Below are 20,248 nucleotides of genomic sequence, written 5' to 3' on the forward strand. Positions count from 1 at the left end.
TCCCTGGAGGGGATGTCAGTGTGGGCTGCAGCTGGGTGGCTAGTGCCTCAGTCCACTTATGCCCAAGTCGCACCGTGGCCTACAGTAAGATGGGGTGGGCTGGGGTGGGGTAGTGCTTGCTTCTTCTTTTTTGAGCTCTGCTCCACTAGAGAGATCCCAGTCCAGCACCCGCTGCATTTCCAAGCTGCACGCGAACAGGTTTTGCAGGCTGCACTAACAGCAATGCCCCCAGGAGTTACTCCCTACTGACCTTGCCCTGAGGAGAAGGTTATGGTGGGTTAAAAACTGGGCTTCAGCCCCTTCCTCATGGTTAGTTAGTGGAGATTGCAGTCGACTCTCTTTCACATTCGGGGACTGCCCCCCTGCCTCCCAGGAGTCCCAGCTTCACCGGCACAAAGACCCTGCACCCAGCTGGAGCCTTTTCTCCCCACTTTGAGCCTCTGCAGCTGTCACTCTCTACAAAGCTCTCAGATACCTTTCCCCTCCTTCTGTGACCCTAGAGAGATATTTTACATGGGAATTCAAGATTTTTCTCAGAGAGAGGATGTGACGACTTCCTTGTTTTGTTCTATCCACCTTGGTTTTCATAGCAAAGGGCAGAGCAAACAGCATATATCTCTGGGAGGAAGATGGATAAATAATTCTCACACATGTCCTGGCCTCTGGAGCTCAGCTGCCAGTCCACGTCTACCGAATCTTAGCATCTGGGACCAAGACACTTCCCAGCGATCATCACCCTTTGCAGAGGAGGTGAGATCACTGGGACTCATCTGCCATTGCAGACCTTTTGCTGCTACCTGACAGGTAAGTGGCTCATTCTCAACAGCTGCCTACACCTCCACTTTTCAGAAACAGCAATCAGAAAATGAAGGTGGGAGGCTTTGGGAGGGCGTACAATTAGTGGCAGCATTTTATTATCCGAGCTTGGCTGCAGCATGGGATGTTCCGAATATGGCCAAGAGGAGATGTCGACGCCCATTTAGGTAGGCCCCATCTCAGGAGGCAGGATCCTGATACTTCCCATTGCCCCTCACCAGATGAAAAGGATTGCAAGCCTCATGGCAGTTCCCTTCTTGGGGCAGTCTATCTTCCGTAGAGACTAAGAGGGTGGAAATCCTCCTGTGGACCTGTTGAAATCGAACCAGTGCAGACAGTGGGCACTACCTGGGGTCTACCAGGGGCAAGGGCATTGCAGGGGTGCCAGGGAGGCCAGTGGGAGAGGGCCAAGGCCCCACTGACACCCGGGGACTTGCAGCTGGGGGGGTGGAGGATAGGAGACAGGCAAAATTCCCCAGTTCCACAGCTTACAGAAGTAGCAAAGCAAAGACTACACTTTCAGGGATAATTTCTATACTTTATTACTAGAGAAGTTTTCCGCTCTGGGACCCCATAGTCTCCTCACACACATGCAGGGCAAAACATGCCTCCTGTGTTTGGGAGAGCAAGTGACATGACATTTATTAATAAAAGTGGATTTTCCTGCCGGGTTTCCTAATGTGGTCATGTCAGTGTTAAACGTAGTCTTAAAATTATGTTAGGGAAATCCCCAAGGTTTTGCTCCGCCCCATGGAGACCCTGGGACCGCTCAGGGCAACACCAACAGCAGCACGGCAGGCGAGGCAGTCCTGTGGGAGGACGTGGCCTTTGGACACTGCCAGGTTCGGAGATGTCCTTGGGAGATTTACCTTTATGTCAGGAAGACAGTGTTAAGTTCAGGCAAATACTTGTATGTGTGGACAGAATCTGAAATACTCCACTATAGTAAGTAAGAGTGAGAGACTGTGAATGTGTAATGCAAACGGAAAAGCAGGTTCTATTATGTTAAGTTATTCACTAGGGAATCAGCTGAGGTTCCTTCTAATGCTCTTTTTCTCCAGTCTTGCTTTGCTGAAAGTTGCAGAAAAGGACGTGTAGAGAAAAATGGGACACTTCAGGGTGGATCGGAGGACGTCAATCCTTAGTGATTCGCGTGAGTTTTTCAGGTGGAAGCAGTGATTTTTAAGAGTCACTGATTAAAAACAAACATTCCTAAGTGTATTAGGGAGAGGCTGTTTATTTGTGAATCAAAAAGCTTTTTTCTCAGTCCCTTAAATTACGGTTTTCATGTAATAAGAATGATTTATATTTTTAGTGAAAAATTGCTTTCCTTTCAAATACAGACCTTTTAAAAAGACTTAGCTTGAGTAAGTACCTTTCATTCGATGCTTTTCTTGTGCCTAATCTTAGGAAATCCGGAATAGTATTCGACAGAAATTATGTTTTCAACTTGCCTTTGACATCTGTCCCACTGCATTTTGCTTTAAAATTCTTCATTTAACAATAAATTATCTAAAAAAATAACAGTAGCAAAGCAAAAAGTACTCATCTTTAAAGACAGATTCAAGACTGAGGGACCGGAAATCAAAATAACGTCAGGGTTGTTTAGGAATTGCAGGTGCAGGAGGAGAGAACAGGAATGGGGTGGGCTGGGGGCAGTGAGAGAGCAAGAAGAAAAAAATAAAAAGAGAAGGAGAAGAAAGAAATGGGCTTTTGCTGGGTGCAGGCGGTGACATTTCCCAGGACACTTATTTCTCCCTGTGCCTTCCGGAGGGAGCGGCCCGAGGCTCCTGGGAGGACGAGGAGCAGGTGCGCGCCACCAGAGCTCAGCTGCAGCTGGAGGATCCCTCGGCGGTCCTCGCGCACACCGGGTTTCAATCTTCCCCAAATATCCGATGCGTCCAGTCGCTTACTCCTTCCCCAGGCAAAACCGCCTCACCAGGAACAGAACCTGAAATCAATTTACACTGTAATCAAAATAGCAGAGAGTGGAAAGTGTTTCCTTCAAGGAGGGGACTTGAACTTCAAGTACGGATTGAGCACCCTCGATCCTTAACTGGAGAGTGAGGTCAGAAAGGGCGGACTCGCGGCAGCAAACGGGGAGGAGGGTGCTGTTCAGTAGCCGCTGATTTTTTCCTTCAGGAACTTGCCAGACCATCTGTCTCTGACTAAAGGCTTTCAAGATGATACCCTTGAGTGTTGGGAGCCAAGGGGCCAGGCACATGTCCCTCCTGGCTGAGAAGATGCTCTTGACAAAGTCTTAGGGAGACCTCAGTTTTAAGTTGTTTTATCTGGCAGTGGGATTTTAAAGTTTTTATTCATTAGTTGGTTGGTTGGTTGGTTGGCTGGTTTTGTGGCTGGCACCCTGGGAGTCGGTCGCTTCTTCAGTGCCTCTGTGTGATGGCAGGTTAGGGTGTTTGGTCTGTGGCCAGCTGGTTCCTCAGACGTCATGGTTTTGGGTAACAGGAGTGACTGAAGGGTGTACCCAGACACACGACACAGCTGGTGAGGAATCTGAATTCGAGAAGCGCAGAGCGAGGCTCTGGAACCGGACAGTGGAGGTGGAACCCCCTCCACCTCTCACCCACTGTGGGCCAGAGCAAGTCACTCAGCTCCCGGGCCTCCGTTTCCTCAGCTATAATTTGGACCTATTAGTAATAATAATAATAAAAATACTAATAATACTTGAGGTATAGATAAGTGCCTGATAGATAGGAAGTACCCAGTGCATGTTCGTTTTTATTACTATGAGCACGTGTGTGTGTGTGTGTGTGTGTGTGTCTACAATCCTCCTCCTCTGAGGCATCCATGATGGAAATCACACGGGTGTCTCACAACAGAGAACGGAGGTCCCTCTAGCACTTCCACGGTTCTGGAACACCCTGCCCCAATCCCCTGTCCCTGGGAGGTGGCAGCCTGCCTCCAGCCCAGGCCATTGGAACGAGTGTTCCTTCTGCGAGGAGGCCAGCTGTGGGACCTGTCTCGCGCCCCATTACCACCTCATGAGGGGGCCTGTGTCACAGCCTAACACAACCCCGACTAATTCCCCAGAACCCAGCCCACCCAGATGGATGCACAAACGCTGAGCCCCGCTTGGTTTTGGAAGGCACTAGCTGGACACTGACGTGCCCCTCCTGGCTTTGCTGTCATGGGGCTCTAACCTGTGTCTAGAATCCAGAAGAAAAGACTGAAGCATAAAGGAAAAGAGAAGGGAACAGAAGAGAGGGTGAGAAGGTGCACAACCAGTGTAGACCCCTTTGCTAGAACCCTTCCTTGCAGCTTCCCCACCTGTCACAGAGAGGCTCGCACCAGTGGCCGCAGAGGGTGAGAGTCCGGACTGTCCAGCCAGAGCCTGGACCCTGCCCAAGGCCTCTCCCATGTCATTGTGTGAATCGGATTCCAATAACTGAGAGCTGTCAACACGGCCCTGCTTCAGGGGACCCCACCTCCTGTCCTTGAGACCTTCTTGAAACACACCTGGAGCTGTCCCAACCTGTCCTCTGTTTGTCCCCTCAATTTCAGCTCTAGGAGACAGGGCCATCAGCCCATGAGCCTCACGGGCCACCCCTCTTCCCTTGTATTCCTGCCTACCCGGGTCCCTCCCAGCCTAAGGGTCCCTGGGAAGCCTCTACCACCTCATTAACTCACCCTGCACACCCCTCTGATCCTTTGGCCACTGCACGGCCAGCAGCTTTGAGAGTCCTTCCTTCACACCTGCTGGTGGCGTTGCTGACAGCGTGGCCCGTGTCTTGCGGCCACAGGACATCAGAAACACCTGCCATGCCAAGGTCTCAGAAGAAAAGCCAAGCCATGGGGGCAGACGGGGAGACAGAGAGGGCTGGACAGAGGAGCCCACCGCGGCCTTCCCCAACAAGGGCACTGTGATGCCGTAAAAGACAAGGGGTGCAGTCCCAGGATGAAGACAGTGTGGACGTTTGCAAGGCAGAGGGGAAGGGGGGTGCTGACTTTGATTTCAAGAGCTCCCAGCAACCCGTGGGAGTGGGCACGGGTCTCTTCCATGGTTCAGGCAGAGATTTAGGTCCAGCCAATTAAAAATCTGCCTAAAATCTTGCACAACTAAATGCAAGAGAAATGTGGAGAGTTTTGTGTGTCTCCAGACTCACTGGCTGCAACACACTCTGGCCTTGAGTCATTAGTGGCGCCCAAGGGAGCAGAGCATCAAGAGTGAGGGGGCAGCCCTTGTCTGGGCTGGGTCTGGGCCTCCTGGGTCACAGATGAGGAAGGGGTGGCTAGATGGGATGACTCCATCACTGTGGCCCCGAAGATACTCTCGACAGAGACAGTTACCAGCTGGCCTCCTGAAGGCACAACTCAAGGTCCCAGGCCTGGAGGAAAGTGTCCCAGGACGTCGTTGGGGCTGGCAGGCAGCCACCCACATGCACTCCACTTCTGAGAAAGCAGAACTCTGTGTTTGTTCCTGTGTTTTGTGGACCCAATGTTCCAGACCAAAGGGAAGTGGGACGAAGGTTGGGTTGGTGGCGGTGAGGCAGGGATAATGAAAATGCATCTGAGATCTTCAGAGACTGCCCTTTGTTCGAGCAAAGTCGCTAAGCCCAGAAAAGTGGGGGGGCACTGAGCCCCCACACATTGTGTGACTCTATTCCTGGCTCTAAACAATAAGCAGCACAGAAGCTGCTTCCTCTGGGACCCTTCAGCCTTGTCCCCTTGCAGCTCTGTGAACCTGAGCAAGGCCAGGGATGCCATTAACAGTGTCCCCTGGAAAAATTAGAAGCAGCTCTCACATCCAGCTAAAGAAGTCAAGCTCTGAGGCTTGTCAGGAATTTGAGAGCAAGACAAAAATAACTGAGGTCACAACTGACTTCAGGTCTGATGGAGTGAGTTCCAGCTCCCCCGACCTCTGCACATCGCTCCAGCATCCCTTTGTCCCTCTCCAGGTGGGCCCCACTGCTGAAAAGAGATGGTGGATTTCCCAGTCTCCCTGGACTCCTTGAAGCCAGTATCTCTGACCAGAAGTCTAGTCTTCCTCATGCACCTCCTCCTCCTTCAGCCTGGGGAGCCGAACTCAGGTATTGTGTCTGATCTGTAGCCCAGCCAGCCAGGACATGAACGCCACCCCTCCTGCCAGGTGCTCCCCAGGGATAAGATCTTAGAACAGTACGAGGGCGTGCCAGATGCTAAAATACAAAAAGGACTTCAATCCTGGTTGTTAAAGAAACACTACCCCTGGGCATTATCCAGCCTGCAGTGTTCCTCCACTATCTCTCCAGCTCCCACCGCCTCTTGCACACTTCCCAGCACTCCGAAATCCACAGGCATAGCAGGGAGCCAAGCAAGAGGGTGCCAGGAAACTCATTGGCCTGTGTTTGTGCTGAACCCATTGATACACGTTTTTAACTTTACCCCTTGCAAAGCTTCTCTCATGAAAGATGTAGCCAACAGAGGGTGTAAACTAATAATTCAAAGGTGATTTCCTAATTTCCTGGGCTGGAAACCAGGAATACTGGGGTGACCGCGGCATAGCCCAGGTCTTCAGCGGTCTGTAGTCAAGGGAGGGGTGTGGATGTGGCATAAATGGCTGTCCATTTATGTGACCATGGCTGAGAGAAAGAGAGAGAGAGAGAGGGAGAGAGAGAGAGACTTTGGGAGCACAGCTAAGAGTAATGATTTGTTCCTGGAAAGCTGAGGAGAGCCATAGAAAGGGAATATAGTTTGAGCAGAGGCTTGCAGGATGCACATTCTCCAGGAAGATGACAGGTAGGGGATAAGCTGAGGCAGGGTGTGCCCAGGGAAACCACCAGACATCAGTGTGTGGAGGGACATCCGGAGAGAACCTGGAGAGGGAACCGTGTTGGAAGGGTATTGGATATTCACCCAGCCGCCAATGAGGGGCATCAAATAGTGTGAACAAAGGAAGGTCCCTCCATTTCCTGTGGGCCAAGTGCGGGACAGGGGGGTCCATGACAGGAGAGCTTCGGGATGCTTTCAGCTGAACTTGGAAAGAAAGGAGAAGAGAGGTACAGAGGCCAGAGAGAAGAGTGAGTGCCTGTGGGGCGGCAGTGCATGCGGAAGACCAGCGCAGGAGCAGCGACTCTCATGGGAACTGCAGACAACAGACCAGACCAAAGGGAGCAGAGAGGCCCCATGAAGAAGCCTTCAAAGAGGAGGGTGATCAAATGAAAGAGCCCAACAAATAAGTCTCAACGGAAGGATTTGGTTGGCCTTTTGATAAGAAAACCTGTGGAGCAGGGAACCCTTGTAGATGATTTTTGATACCCTTTGTAGAACCTGTACATGTGAATTATTTTTTAAACTCGGAAAATCAGACAAGCAAAAATAAGAAAATATATATTCTCATCATGCAGAAATTACCACCATCAGCAATTTGGTGTCTCCTTTCAGATATTTTTCTCTGCACATTTATGCAAATATATATGTTTTTTACTTAAGATAATGTTGTACAGATTATTTTGAAACTTGCTTTTTTGATCAAAGATTCCATTTCACTTCATGCTTTGGTCATATTTACATAATTGTCCCCAAAATAACATTTGTACCTGGTTGGATGAAACCAGTTACCAGCTGAGCACCACAAATCTGGTTGTGATGTCACCTGTGTGTTTAATTGTGCACTCACGTTTTTTCGTAAAAATTACTTGTTCAAGGATCCGGGCCAGTTGTCCTGCAGAGGATCTTACCTTTCTTGTTTGCATGGCTTGCTGTAGATTCCTCAGTTATAAAGGGGTGTGATAACTTTTTTTTAATTGGATGAGGGTTGCTTTTGCCTGTTCTGACTTGTCATCCTAGAGGTCAAGGTGCTAGGCCCTGAGTATCCCGTCCTGGCCCTCGTCGGGGAGGAGGTGGAGTTCTCGTGCCACCTATGGCCACAGCTGGATGCCCAGCACATGGAGATCCGCTGGTTCCGGAACCACACCTCAGACGTGGTGCACCTGTACCAGGAGCAGCAGGAGCTCCCTGGCAGGCAGATGGAGGCGTTCCGGAACAGGACCAAGTTGGTCAAGGACTACATCGCCTACGGCAGTGTGATCCTGCAGCTTCACAGCATCGTCCCCTCCGACGAGGGCACATATGGCTGCCGCTTCCTCTCTAACAACTTCTCTGGCGAAGCTCTCTGGGAACTGGAGGTAGCAGGTGCGTGGACTGACCTAAGGCCCTGCAGGGGAGAGGGAGATACAAGTGCTTTGCCCGAGTAGAGGTAGAGTCACAGAGAATGGAAGAATGTTGGTAATTTTTAAAAAACATAAAAGCTGATTGATAGGTCCATTCTCAAATGAACAAACAAAACAAACAGTTCACCAAAACATACACAAACAGCCCTTAAACATATGAAAAGGCTGGGCACAGTGGCTCAAGCCTTAAGCTCAGGCTTAATCCCAGCACTTTGGGAGACCGAGGCAAGCAGGTCACTCAAGCCCCAGAGTTCGAGACTAGCCCGGGCAACAAAGGGAGACCCCATCTCTTAGCCAGGTGTGGTGGTGCATGCCTGTAGTCCCAGCTACTCAGGGGAGCGAGGTGGAGGGATCTGGCTGCAGTGAGCTTCACCTGCCACTGCACTCCAGCCTGGGCGACAACTCTGTCTCAAAAAATATATATATATGAGATATATGTTATATATCATATATATTTATATATAATATATCATATATTTATTTATATATAATATATTATATTATATAATATTTGTAAATTATAAAATTTATAAATATATAAAATATAAAAATGTTATATGTTATATATAATATATTATGAGTAACAAAGTTACTCATAGGGAGAGAAAGGCAAATCAAAGCTACGTCAAAATGCAATTTATTTTTAACTGTCAGACTAGCAAAATTTCAAAAGCTCTTCCACGTGCTGTTGATGGAGCTATGGAGAAGCAAGCTCTCTTGTACCATGTTAGTGGAATTCAAAGTTGGAAAGCTCCAGGACAGGGGAATTTGGTAATACTTCAGAGGACTAGCTGTGTGTCTACCCTCTGACACAGCAATCCCACCTCCAGGAACTTACGCCACCTCCGACACCTCCAATATGAAAAAAACATATGTATGAGTTTAATCTTTGTGAAGCTTTTTAAAAACAATTGCAAAATAGTGGAAACCACCTAAATGTCCAAGCATAAAAGCTGAATATGCTCTATCCACCCAATGGAGTAATCTATATTATGTATTATGCATCTGAAACAATGATGAGGTGGTCTCTGAATGGATGCAGAGTGATTTCTAGTATTGTTAAGAGAGAAAATTAAAATGCAAGGTTCAATAATACATACTTGCATGTGTAAGAAAGAAGGAGAAACATTGCCAAAAGGAACATAGGAAGGATAAACAAGAAATTAATGAAATTGGTTACCTAGGGTGAGGTGTGATGACCTGGAAAGGATGGAGTTTTTTTCCTGGTATACATTTCTATACAGCATTGGCATTTAAACCACATTAATGTTTTGCATACTCAAAATACAATGCTAGTTCCACAAGGATGGAGAGATAAAGAAGCGTGTATGACGCAGTGGAGCTGGAGCTCTGGAGGGATTCAAGAAAAAGAGAAGAGTCACAACTCGAATGTATTAGAATTTAGGGTGGTGCTGTTCTTCATTCTAGGAAACTGTCCCTTGCCTAATATGATTAATTACCAGGAGCCCTTCCCCACCCAATGACCCCCTTCACATTTCCAAATGTCCCTCAGGGGTATTATTGTCCCCACATGCTACCACTGATTTAGAGTCATTTCCAGCATTTCCAAATGTCCCTCAGGGGTATCACTGTCCCCACATGCTACCACTAATTTAGACTGTCATTTCCAGTCCATGGGTGGGGAGCTGCAAGCCCACACCTGTCTTAATAGCAGCCACACTTCATGATGCTTTATGGTGACTACAAATGGTGAACAGTGGCATGAACTTTATGCGTGATTTCTCGGAAGGACCCTGATCTTTCCCACTCCTCCTGCCTCCGCCAGGGCTGGGCTCAGACCCTCACCTCTCCCTGGAGGGCTTCAAGGAAGGAGGCATTCAGCTGAGGCTGAGATCCAGTGGCTGGTACCCCAAGCCTAAGGCTCAGTGGAGAGACCACCAGGGACAGTGCCTGCCTCCAGAGTTTGAAGCCATCGTCTGGGATGCCCAGGGCCTGTTCAGTCTGGAAACATCCGTGGTTGTCCGAGAGGGAGCCTTCAGCAATGTGTCCCTCTCCATCCAGAATCTCCTCTTGAACCAGAAGAAAGAGTTCGTGGTCCAGATAGCAGGTCAGTGGTTGTCAGCTCACACCTGTCTTCCTAGTCCTCACGTCTCCATACACATTGGCCCAAAGGCAATCTATAAAGACACAGTGGTATTGCGTATGGGGTGTGTCTGTCTGCGTATAGGTGTGTTGGCCTTGACACCTGAAAAGTCAGTAACTTGGATATTAGGAACACACTAAGAACACTGCTGAGACCCCAAACAGTCGGTGAGGGAGGCCCCAGAGAGCCCACCTTTCTGTGCCTAAGGCCATACACTAAAACCCAAAACTCTACTCATCAGAGGCCATCATGGGAGCCAATAGATTCGTCATGCTATCCCCCAAACAGTATTTATTGAGTTTCCGCAATGTGACCCCAGTCCCTACCCTCAGGTCCCCATGCCAGTGGGAGATACAGACAATAAGCAAAAGAAGTGCATCCTGTCACATCACGTTAGAAGGTGCAGCCGGGCACAGTGGCTCACACCTGTAATCCCAGCACTTTGGGAGGCCAAGGCGGGTGGATCACGAGGTCAGGAGTTCAAGACCAGCCTGGCCAAGATGGTGAAACCCCATCTCTACTGAAAATACAAAAATTAGCCGGGTGTGGTGGCAGGCGCCTGTAATCCCAGCTACTTGGGAGGCTGAAGCAGGAAAATCACTTGAACCCGAGGGGCAGAGGTTGCAGTGAGCCGAGATCTGGGCGACAGAGTAAGACTCTGTCTAAAGAAAAAAAAAAAAAAAGAAGGTGGTAGGCGCTGTAGAGAAAAATGAAGCAGGCCGAAAGTAGTGGGGCCTTACACTTAGTGAGAGAAAGGCAAATCAAAGCTATATCAAAATGCAATTTTTTTAACTATCAGACACAAAATTTCAAAAGCGCTTCCATGTGTTGTTGATGGAGCTACGGAGAAGCAAGCTCTCTTGTACCGTATTACTGGAATTCAAAGTTGGAAAGCTCCAGAACAGGGGAATTTGGTAATACTTAAGAGGACTAGCTGTGTGTCTACCCTCTTACAGATGACGTCTGGGAAGTGGTTGTTTAGGCAGCGAGCTGAAGGCAGGGTCATGGTTAAAGTCTTATTACAAGGCAGCCACCAAAGGGTTTCCAGTTCATGGTTCTAATTGTTTTACATTTTCAGGACAAACCCAATCTACGGGCCATTTTTCACAGAGTCCAAATCAATAGCTATTTTATTATAACAGAAAAGAAATCTCACCCTTTGATATAGTCGGTCAGATACAAGCCAATGCATACATGTTCTCATGATAACTTGTCTGCAAGTAGGAGGACTTGGCAAACCACTTATCACACATGGTTCTAAATCTCCTGGGAACTGGGATGGCCATCTGTGTGAGCCAACTGTCTTTAACCAAAGGAAAAACAAAGCATGTGATATGTCTACGGCAAGCCTGTAGTTACGAGTTGGAGCCATGCAGCTAAGCTAAACTCCCATGAGACAGGGATCTCCGTGGCAGTGCTCTCCCTTTTTTTTTTTTAATTTATTTATTATTATTATTATTATACTTTAAGTTCTAGGGTACATGTGCACAACGTGCAGGTTTGTTACATATGTATACTTGTGCCATGTTGGTGTGCTGCACCCATCAACTCGTCATTTACATCAGGTATAACTCCCAGTGCAATCCCTCCCCCCTCCCCCCTCCCCATGATAGGCCCCGTGTGTGATGTTCCCCTTCCGGAGTCCAAGTGATCTCATTGTTCAGTTCCCACCTATGAGTAAGAACATGCAGTGTTTGGTTTTCTGTTCTTGTGATAGTTTGCTAAGAATGATGGTTTCTGGAAACCATCATTCTTAGTGCTCTCCCTTTTATGTTTGCATTTCAAATACGCCACCCTTAGAAAAAACATTCTTGGGTTGTAAAGAAAGAATTGATACATTTTCTAAGGAAAATGAACTAAGAGAGGGGAAGAGGAAAGTGTCTCTCTTTTTGCACCAGGAAAAACCCAATATTTTCTTTTTAGCTTTTAATATAAATCTTAATTTATATTATTTGTATTTATTATGAAACTTAAGTTTATATACAAATTTTTAGATGGGTAAATGTTTGCATGCACGGACCCCTTTACAGAGGGCATGATTCACATGGATAACTTTGGGAAGGCATTCTGGTGGTGGGAAGGGCAAAGCCAGGGGCCTGAGAGGGAAACCTGCCGGCTGCTGGCAGAACAGCGAGGAAGCCAGAGGGTCGAGGGGGAGGGTCACAGGTCAGAGAGACAGTTGGCCCTGAGCCCTTGCTCTTGACCCCAGGCGATTGCTTCACACACCATCTGTTGTGAGGACCAATCCGTTGTGACCCAGTGTTCTTGTACCATACAATAAAAATGCACTGCTAGAAAAGCAAAATTAAAAGCCAAAGCCCATTAATGTCACTTATAAGCCAGACACAAAAGAACCAATGCTGTCTGATTCCGCTGATGTGGGATTACCTGGAGAAGTCAAGTCCACAGGGGTGGAGAGAGTGTATGGAGGGCGCCAGGGGCTGCGGGGTGAAGAGGAACTATTGTTTAATAAGCACAGAGGTTCAGTTTTGAAAGATGAAGAAACTTCTGGAGATGCGCGGTGGTGATGGTTGCACCACATGGTGAATACACTTACGCCCCTGAACTGTACACTTAAAAACGGTTAAGATGGGAAACGTTGTTCCGTATATTTTACTGCAACAAAAAAGAATATTTCTTAAAGATCTGAGATCAAAGCACCATTTTCCAGTAATTAGACGACACAGACAGAAAGTCACTCTGTTAAACTGCCACAGCGTTTGTGAAAGGCCGATGTGTTCTGCGCCGGCTGGTGCTGTGGGCGCTGCCCCGGGGCGGGTCCTGCCTGGGGAGCCGGGAGGGAGGTGGGAGCTGCCAGGCCACGCGCGCGTGGTTTCGTTCTCACGGCTTCCAAAAGCGCAGTAAGAACCGAGGTAGAAGCCGAATGTTTGCAAACAAGCAGGAGACGAGCTGTGGATTAGACAGCGCGGGCGCAGAGCGGGAGCCCCCTGGACGTCCAGCGCCTGCCAAGCCCCAGGGACCCTCCCACGTGGGGCAAGAGTGGGAAGGAGCGGAGCGAGGGCAGCGCGTGGTCGTGGCCGCAGAAGCCGCGAGCCGGGCTGGGGCGCCGGTTCCCTCCCGCACACGCTGCAGCTCGCCCCGGCCCGTCCGCAGAGCGCGCTCGGCTCCCACCTCCGGAGCGCATTTCACCCGCGGCTGCCCCACGCGCATTTCACCCGCGGCTGCCGGCCGAAGGTCCCTCGGGCGGTTTTCCGGCGCGCAGCGGGCAGGCCAGGCTTGCGTCTGGGTGTTCAGTGGCGCCTGAATCGAGATGGCCCGGGGGGTGTTTTCCAGGCGTGTTTTCTCCCGGAGCCTCTCCGTGGAAGGGCGCTTTGGTCTGGGCCCTGGCGGCGCTGCTGGCGGTCCTCGCGGCGCTGGCGCTGGGCTTCCTCCGGCTGCGGCGGCGATGCCAAGGTACCGGCGCGGGGCAGTGGGGCGGGGAGGGGCGTCCGGCCGGTCCTGGACCCCGGGCCACAGGACGCCTCCTCCCAGGACGCGGCGCGGGAAGGGGGCCTGGAGAGAGCGGGGGGCGCACACTCAGCCTCTCCCCTCCCGTTTTCCCTTCAGAAAAGCTGAAGAAGGAGGCGCAGAAGAGAGAAGGTGAGCGGGGACCGGGCGCTCTGCACCCACCTCCGGAGGTGCCGACCCGCAGTGCAGTAAATCAAAGGCTCTGGACCCCATGACGAGGGTTTGTTCCAGCGCAAGGTGTCAGGGCGGCCCCCGGGAGCGGCCATCAGCGCCCTCGGTGGGGAAAAGGAAGATTGTTCATAGGGACAAAAGCGGAGGTGCTGAACGGTTGCATCTTCCACGCAGAGGGTAGTGTGCGGTGCCAGGGTTGATTGGCTGCTGTTGATCACACCCTCGGAGCTCGCTTAACATTCCACCGTACAGAGGGAGCAGTGACCGGGGTCTCCGCTGCCAGCGTCATTGCGTCCAGGTTTTCGTGAAGCGCAGGGAGTCGGGCTGATGGGTGACACCTCAGCACAAGGTCAGGAAGCAGCGGTCAGACACCAGACCAAACAGCCGTGGTGTGTGAGGCAGTGTCCAGGGCTTAATGCTTCCCCTGGGCAGAGTAAATTTGGAAGGCTCCGACATTTATTTTCACACTAGCAGGAGGGAGGGCGCTGGGTCACCCTCCTATGGAGAAGGGGAGCCAAGCGTGAGCACTTCCCCATCCCCTGCCTGGAGCCTCACTGTCCAGCCCAGCCTGGGCCCCCAGACCACCGGGGGTGGGAGTGCCACATCGGAGGTGTGGCCTCAGCGTTCATCCATCTGTTCTGTCTGCCTTGTTCCCCAACCTGAGAGTCTTTCTTCTTTTTTTTTTTTCCTATCTCTCTCTCTCTCTAGGGAAACTCACTGCAGAGCTGGGTAAGTTCTGGGTGCCGGGCCACAGTGCTGCCTGTCAGACAGTGGGGTGGACCCCTGTGCCTGTGCAGTGGAAGGAGAGGCTCCCTTTGGAGGGAGTCAGCTGGCAACTGTCTAATTCTAGACCATCCCTGTGAGCCTCCACCTCTTCTCTTGCTAAGGGGCTGAAAAGGTGACTGCCTGCCACTGTCCAGCTGCCTGAGACCCTCCGGACAGACCCTGCCAGCTCCTCCCCTGCAAATTAGACAATTCAGTTAAAATTCCGTCATAAAACGTTTACTGTTTCTGGTTCATCTTCCTAAAATATCCTTCTCTTTTTAATGCAAATGGCACTAGGAAGGGTGACACCTTTAATGTGCACCAAAATGGGAATAATTTCTCAGATTCACTTTTCTCCCCAGAGGTACTCAGAGACGTGAAACCATGGAATGTGTCTCTGCAGAGAGGAAGACAGAGTGAACCCAAGGGAGGGGGAATGGAGGAAAAGGCCATCATGGTGTTGGGGTTGGGGTGTGATTCAAATGAAACTGTAAGGTTGGGGAAGCTTGTCTTGCCATCTGCCTAGTCCTTCAAGGGGAATGAAAAAAAAATAGCCCTAATAAGTCATTAACACTATAGTCTGAATTGTAAGTCATAACACTATAGTACGAATGCCTCTACCAGGAGCATTTACCTTTGAAAGAGCTTGACACTGGATGGACAGATCAAAGGAATGCATTTTTAGTAGCAAAATGTTGGCGTCCTTGGTATTTGGTCAGGGGAAATAATTGGGTGTGATGTCCTTCCAGTCCTTTAAATAACGTACCCAGTAAGTGACCCTGAGGCTCACATAGGCTGCGCTCAGTGCCTGGACTTTCGTAGGAGCTCTGCCCCCAGGAAGCTTGTGATTTCAGACAGAAGGAATAACCTGAACCCTGGGAAGAGGCATGTCAGTACTAAGATCTGGTTCCCCTTCTAGGCCCTGTGCAGATTTCTACCTTTGAGCTAAGATAGGATGAGGCATAAGAGTCCTGCAGGTGGGCCTCCTTTTTGAGGGCAATGAAGGGGCAAAGATGAAGCTGCGGGAAAAAAAAAAAAAAAAAAATGAAGCTATGATTAGCAATGGCTTAAGACTGAGGAAGCTCTTCCCAGTGGCCTGTCTTGGGAAGATGGTTCCACCCATCAGCAGGCTGATGTTTTCTTTGTGTGTTCCGCTTGCAGAGAAGCTTCAGAAAGAGCTTGGTAAGTGACCCCTCTTAGAACTATTTCTCTTTATTCATCATTTTGCATCTGGTTCCCGATATATCTTCTCATCTCCCAACCAGGTATGGTGCCCAGGCAGGACCCCTGCTGGCGGTGTGGGTGGCGGGAGAGAGGGGAGGGGAGGGGACACGGTGGGTGCAAGATGTGATGTGTGAGCGGGGAAGCTTGGGGTCCTGATGTGCTAATTTCCTGCTTTTCCTTGGTTGCTTCAGACTGGAGACGGACTGAAGGCCAGGCTGGTGAGTGGAATCCGTCTCTCTCTGACTCTTCCTCATTTATGTCTGAGCACCCCGGTCCAACTCACCCTGATGAACCTATTGGGCTTCATTCTGGTTGCATTCCGCGGCCTCACACAGCATGTGTTAATCTGTGTCACTGGGTAGAGGTTATACTCCGTCCTGAGGACTAAGTGTACTGCAAACCACTAGTTCCAATCCTGGTTACATATCAGAGTTACCTTGACTCCTGGTGCCCATCCTCCAAGACAGACTCATGGTTCGGGCATGAGTGTGTTGCTGTACATGGAAATACTTCTCTGTATACCTCCCTCTATTCACCCCTAATGCAGACAGTCTAATGTATATAGTTTGTATATATTCTTGCAAAATGTGAATATCGATTTACGCATATGCATCTTAGTTCATGTAAGTGACATTTATGGTTCTGTGCTGTTCCTTGCTTTTCTCATGCTCACCATGCTTTAATATCCATCGCTGCCACTCGTGTGTATTCAGTCTGTTTTTCCTCCTTACCGCAGAGTGCTTCATTTTAGCCAGCCACCCTCCTGGGGAAGGTATCCAGGCTGCCTGTAACTCCACAACAACACCGAATGCATAGTCTCAAACACATTGCCTTACGGCCCTGTGTGGAGATCTCTCTGGGGTCTATAACTAGGAGGGGGATTGCTGGCCCATGGTGGGTGTGTCCCATGGGGTAAGGGGATACTGGGATGCGCTGAAGGCAGCGTCATCATCCTGCCACCAGCCAAGCAGGGACATTCCATGTGCCCACATCTCACGTGAGCCCGCTTTCTAAGTTTGCCAGTCAATGGGGATAAGTGATGACTCATGGTTCTTTAGGTTTGCACACCTGTGAATGCTGAGAAGATTGAGCATCTCCGTATACGCTAGTTGCTTCAGGAGCTTCCTCTACTGAAAACTGCCAGTTCGTATCACTGACCCATTTTTCTTTTGGGATTGCTGTCTTTTATTATTAACAGGAATATTATATGTCTGTGTGTGTGTGTGTGTGTGTGTGTGTGTGTGTGTGTGTCTGTGTGTATGTGTGAGAGAGAGAGAGAGATTAATCCCTCGTGGGTAAACATTGTGAATTCCTTCTTCTGTTGTGCCATCTGCCATTAGCTGTGTCCATAGTTCCCCTTATTGAAAAGGAATTATTAATTTTGATAAAATGTAATCCATCACCTTTTTACCTACCTTATGGTTTGTGTTTTTGAAGTTTCATTGAAGAAAACTTTCCTCACACTTAGGTCACAAAGATATTCTCTTACACTTTCTTCTATTTCTTTTTCTTCATGTAACTACAAAAACCTTTCTACTATCTTTATATTTGCATCTTTAATCCATCTAAAATTTGCCATTTTATGAGGTGTTGGGTGAGAATCCTGTGATTTTTCTCCATATAGTGAGCTGGGCTTACCAACGCCATTTACTCCACCATTCCAGGGTTGCCACTGATGGGAACCACCTTTGATGCACGTTGGATTCCTGTCTCTATATGAGTTTGTCCATTGGCCACCTATTACATCATTGTTTTTACTGCTATGGCTTTTGTAGTATCTGAAAGTACAAGTTTTCCTTCTCCATTTCCAATTCCTTTTTTAAAGTGAATGAACCTTTTTAAAATATAAACTTTAGGATAAATTCATAAATCTCCACAAAAAATCCAAAAAGGAGTTTAACATAGGATTGCTTTGAACTTACAGATAAACTTAGGGAAAATCAATATCTTTGTAGAACTGAGATATTCCACACAAGAGCTATTGTGTTTAAAGCTTCACCAGTTATCCTGACACAAAACTGGGGCAACAAAGCCTTGCTGTAAATATCTGGAACTCTGAGAATGTCTTGTGTTGCTTTTGCTTTTGTGACTCGGTGATATCTTTGTTGCAAAACAAAACGAGATAAAACATAACAGAAATCCACTCAGATTGATTCACATTAAGAATGGAGGCATGTCACAAAAACACAGGACATCTGGAGGGCATCTTCGGGATCTGTCAGGCTCAGCTGGACCTCCTGGGCACAGCCTGGCCAGTCAGAGTCTGAGGCTCCACTTCCGTGTCTCAGGGCATCCAGGCTGCCTATAGGGTCTCTTCACCTACGTGCTCCATTCTCCTGCTTTTTCCAGCAGAATTTCAGCCTGCATGGAGCTCTGGTATCAATGACACAGGCCTCTACTCGATCTAAAATTTCTCAGGAAAATACATGGTGAACCCCAAGACCAGTCTGAATTCAAACCCGTTGTCATGGTGGGAATGGGGTCGTTCTCGCTGCCTGCATCCCTCATGCATCTGGAGCCTTTGCTGAGGTTCCAGAGTTACTGACTGAGGTTTCTGACCTTTTTTTCTCCTCTGTTTGGTTTCAGAGTGGAGAGCAGCCCAAAAATACGCAGGTAACTGAAGCCAGGAAACTGATTTGTGTTTTGGGTTGGCTGGATCTTAAACAGAAGGGAGGTGGGGAGATCTGAGATTAGAGGTCGGGGCTTTCTGGGAGCCAAGTATGGGGCCGGCACACACAGACACACACGCACACTTGCAAACACGCCACACGACACATATGCCTGCATGTGTATGCACACACACGCGTGGTTCCATGCACACGCACGTGCACACACACACGCACACGTGAGCTCCCACACACGTCGCTCCTCGGGGTTACACTACGTTTGTTTCCGTCTGGCTCGGGGCCATTTGCAGGCGAGAGTGCAGAGTTTATAAGGAACCTCCCGGATCCTCTGACAGAAGGGGTCCCCTAGGTTCCCATCTGTCAGATGGGATGGGGTGTTGAAATGTGGGGCACTGGATAGATGATCTCAAAAGTCCTTTTAAAAGCCTTTTTAAAACTTTCTGAAGGACTGTATGTAAAAAAAAAAAAAAAAAAATCCAAAAACTTCTGTAAAATGACGCTCAGTGCTCTCCTGATTATGTCAAGGTCACACGGGGTGGTGCCACCAGCAGGAACTAGAGCCAGCCCGTAGGTCCTTCCCCTTGCCCGGGACGTGGCTCCCTTCCCACCAGCCTGCTGCCTTGCTATCTCTGGTATGGAGTTCAAGCCAGGGCAGGATTCCTTGTCACTATCAAACACGCAGGAGGGACTTACAACATGTCACTTCAGTCCCGGGGAGGGAGTTTGCAGGGGCGAGGGTCGGAGTAAGGGGTTCATTTCACTGATTATTCCACCAAGAGAAACTAGAGGTTTGTCCGTCTCGGGGAAGAGACGGACCGGCCCAGACCGTCCGGGGCGCGCACTAACGCTGCGGCTCTGCGCAGTGGACGTGACTCTGGATGCGGCCTCCGCGCACCCCAGCCTGGAAGTGTCCGAGGATGGCAAGAGCGTGTCTTCCCGCCGGGCGCCCCCAGACCCGGTGCCGAGCGACCCCCAGCGGTTCTCGGAGCAGAAGTGCGCGCTGAGCCTGCAGCGGTTCTCCGCGGGCCGCCACTACTGGGAGGTGCACGTGGGCCGCCGCAGCCGCTGGTTCCTGGGCGCCTGCCTGGCCGCGGTGCCGCGCGCGGGGCCCGTGCGCCTGAGCCCGGCGACCGGCTACTGGGTGCTGGGGCTGTGGAACGGCTGCGAGTACTTCGTCCTGGCCCCGCACCGCGTGGCGCTCCCCCTGCGCGTGCCTCCGCGGCGCCTGGGCGTCTTCCTGGACTGCGAGGCGGGACAGCTGTCCTTCTTCAACGTGTCCGACGGCTCCCACATCTTCACCTTCCACGACACCTTCTCGGGCGCGCTGTGTGCCTACTTCAGGCCCCGGGCCCACGACGGCGGCGAACGTCCGGATCCCCTGACCATCTGCCCGCTGCGGGTTCGGACGCGCGTCCCCGAAGAGAACGACAGTGACACGTGGCTGCAGCCCTACGAGCCCGCGGACCCCGCGCCGGACTGGTGGTGAGGCGCCCTCGTGGCCGCAGGACTGGCCCGGGAGGCTCCCCGGACCCCAGGCCCGCGCTTTGCTCTCCTGATCCCAGGCCCGCGCTTTGCTCTCCTGCTCCGGTGAAGTGAGCAGGTGCACCAGCCAAAATGTCAGCCAGGGGGACAAAGAGGGGGACCTTTGCCTACGTAGATGCGTATGTGTAATGCGATTTTCTTCAAGGAAAGGAGACACGTCCAAAACTCATATGTGGATTGTGGGACTGAGCGAATGAGTACAAAGACATCCACGTCGCTGAGAGCCGGGGTTGCCTGCGGTGGGTGGTGGGAAAGAAGCCAGCGTGGAAGAAAGAAAGGAGAAAGCTTTAGTGACTGCATTAGAGGGATCAGTTAATTTGTATCGTTTTATGTTTTTTGTATGTTTGCTAGCTCTAAAACAG

General features: G+C 50.1%; 1 protein-coding gene across 2 annotated transcripts; it reads left to right on the forward strand.

Annotated features, from left to right (window-relative positions):
• The first annotated feature begins 397 nt into the window (after window positions 1-397).
• Window positions 398-19,934, forward strand: LOC119623769 (butyrophilin-like protein 9). 2 transcript variants are annotated; one of them, XM_073013970.1, is made up of 11 exons: window positions 398-804; window positions 5,733-5,864; window positions 7,603-7,947; window positions 9,772-10,053; window positions 13,384-13,503; window positions 13,657-13,689; window positions 14,437-14,457; window positions 15,655-15,675; window positions 15,909-15,935; window positions 18,304-18,330; window positions 19,208-19,934. In XM_073013970.1, the coding sequence occupies exons 2-11, from the start codon at window positions 5,756-5,758 to the stop codon at window positions 19,828-19,830; spliced, it is 1,608 nt and encodes a 535-aa protein (XP_072870071.1). In that variant the 5' UTR covers window positions 398-804; window positions 5,733-5,755; the 3' UTR covers window positions 19,831-19,934. The 2 variants fall into 2 exon arrangements, with proteins under 2 accessions (XP_072870071.1, XP_072870072.1); XM_073013971.1 differs by lacking the exon at window positions 5,733-5,864 and having other exon boundaries at window positions 707-804.
• The last annotated feature ends 314 nt before the right edge of the window (window positions 19,935-20,248 follow it).

This window comes from Chlorocebus sabaeus, unplaced genomic scaffold (assembly GCF_047675955.1).
Source record: "Chlorocebus sabaeus isolate Y175 unplaced genomic scaffold, mChlSab1.0.hap1 unalloc_scaffold_114, whole genome shotgun sequence".
NCBI lineage: Eukaryota > Metazoa > Chordata > Mammalia > Primates > Cercopithecidae > Chlorocebus > Chlorocebus sabaeus.

What these genes read in the sequence shown, in the direction of transcription:
- LOC119623769 (XM_073013970.1), top strand. Translation starts at nt 5,756, where the DNA reads ATGGTGGATTTCCCAGTCTCCCTGGACTCCTTGAAGCCAGTATCTCTG. An exon ending in GGAGGCGCAGAAGAGAGAAG is followed by an intron (nt 13,690 to 14,436) that starts GTGAGCGGGGAC and finishes CTCTCTCTCTAG; the next exon opens with GGAAACTCACTGCAGAGCTG. An exon ending in GAAACTCACTGCAGAGCTGG is followed by an intron (nt 14,458 to 15,654) that starts GTAAGTTCTGGG and finishes TTCCGCTTGCAG; the next exon opens with AGAAGCTTCAGAAAGAGCTT.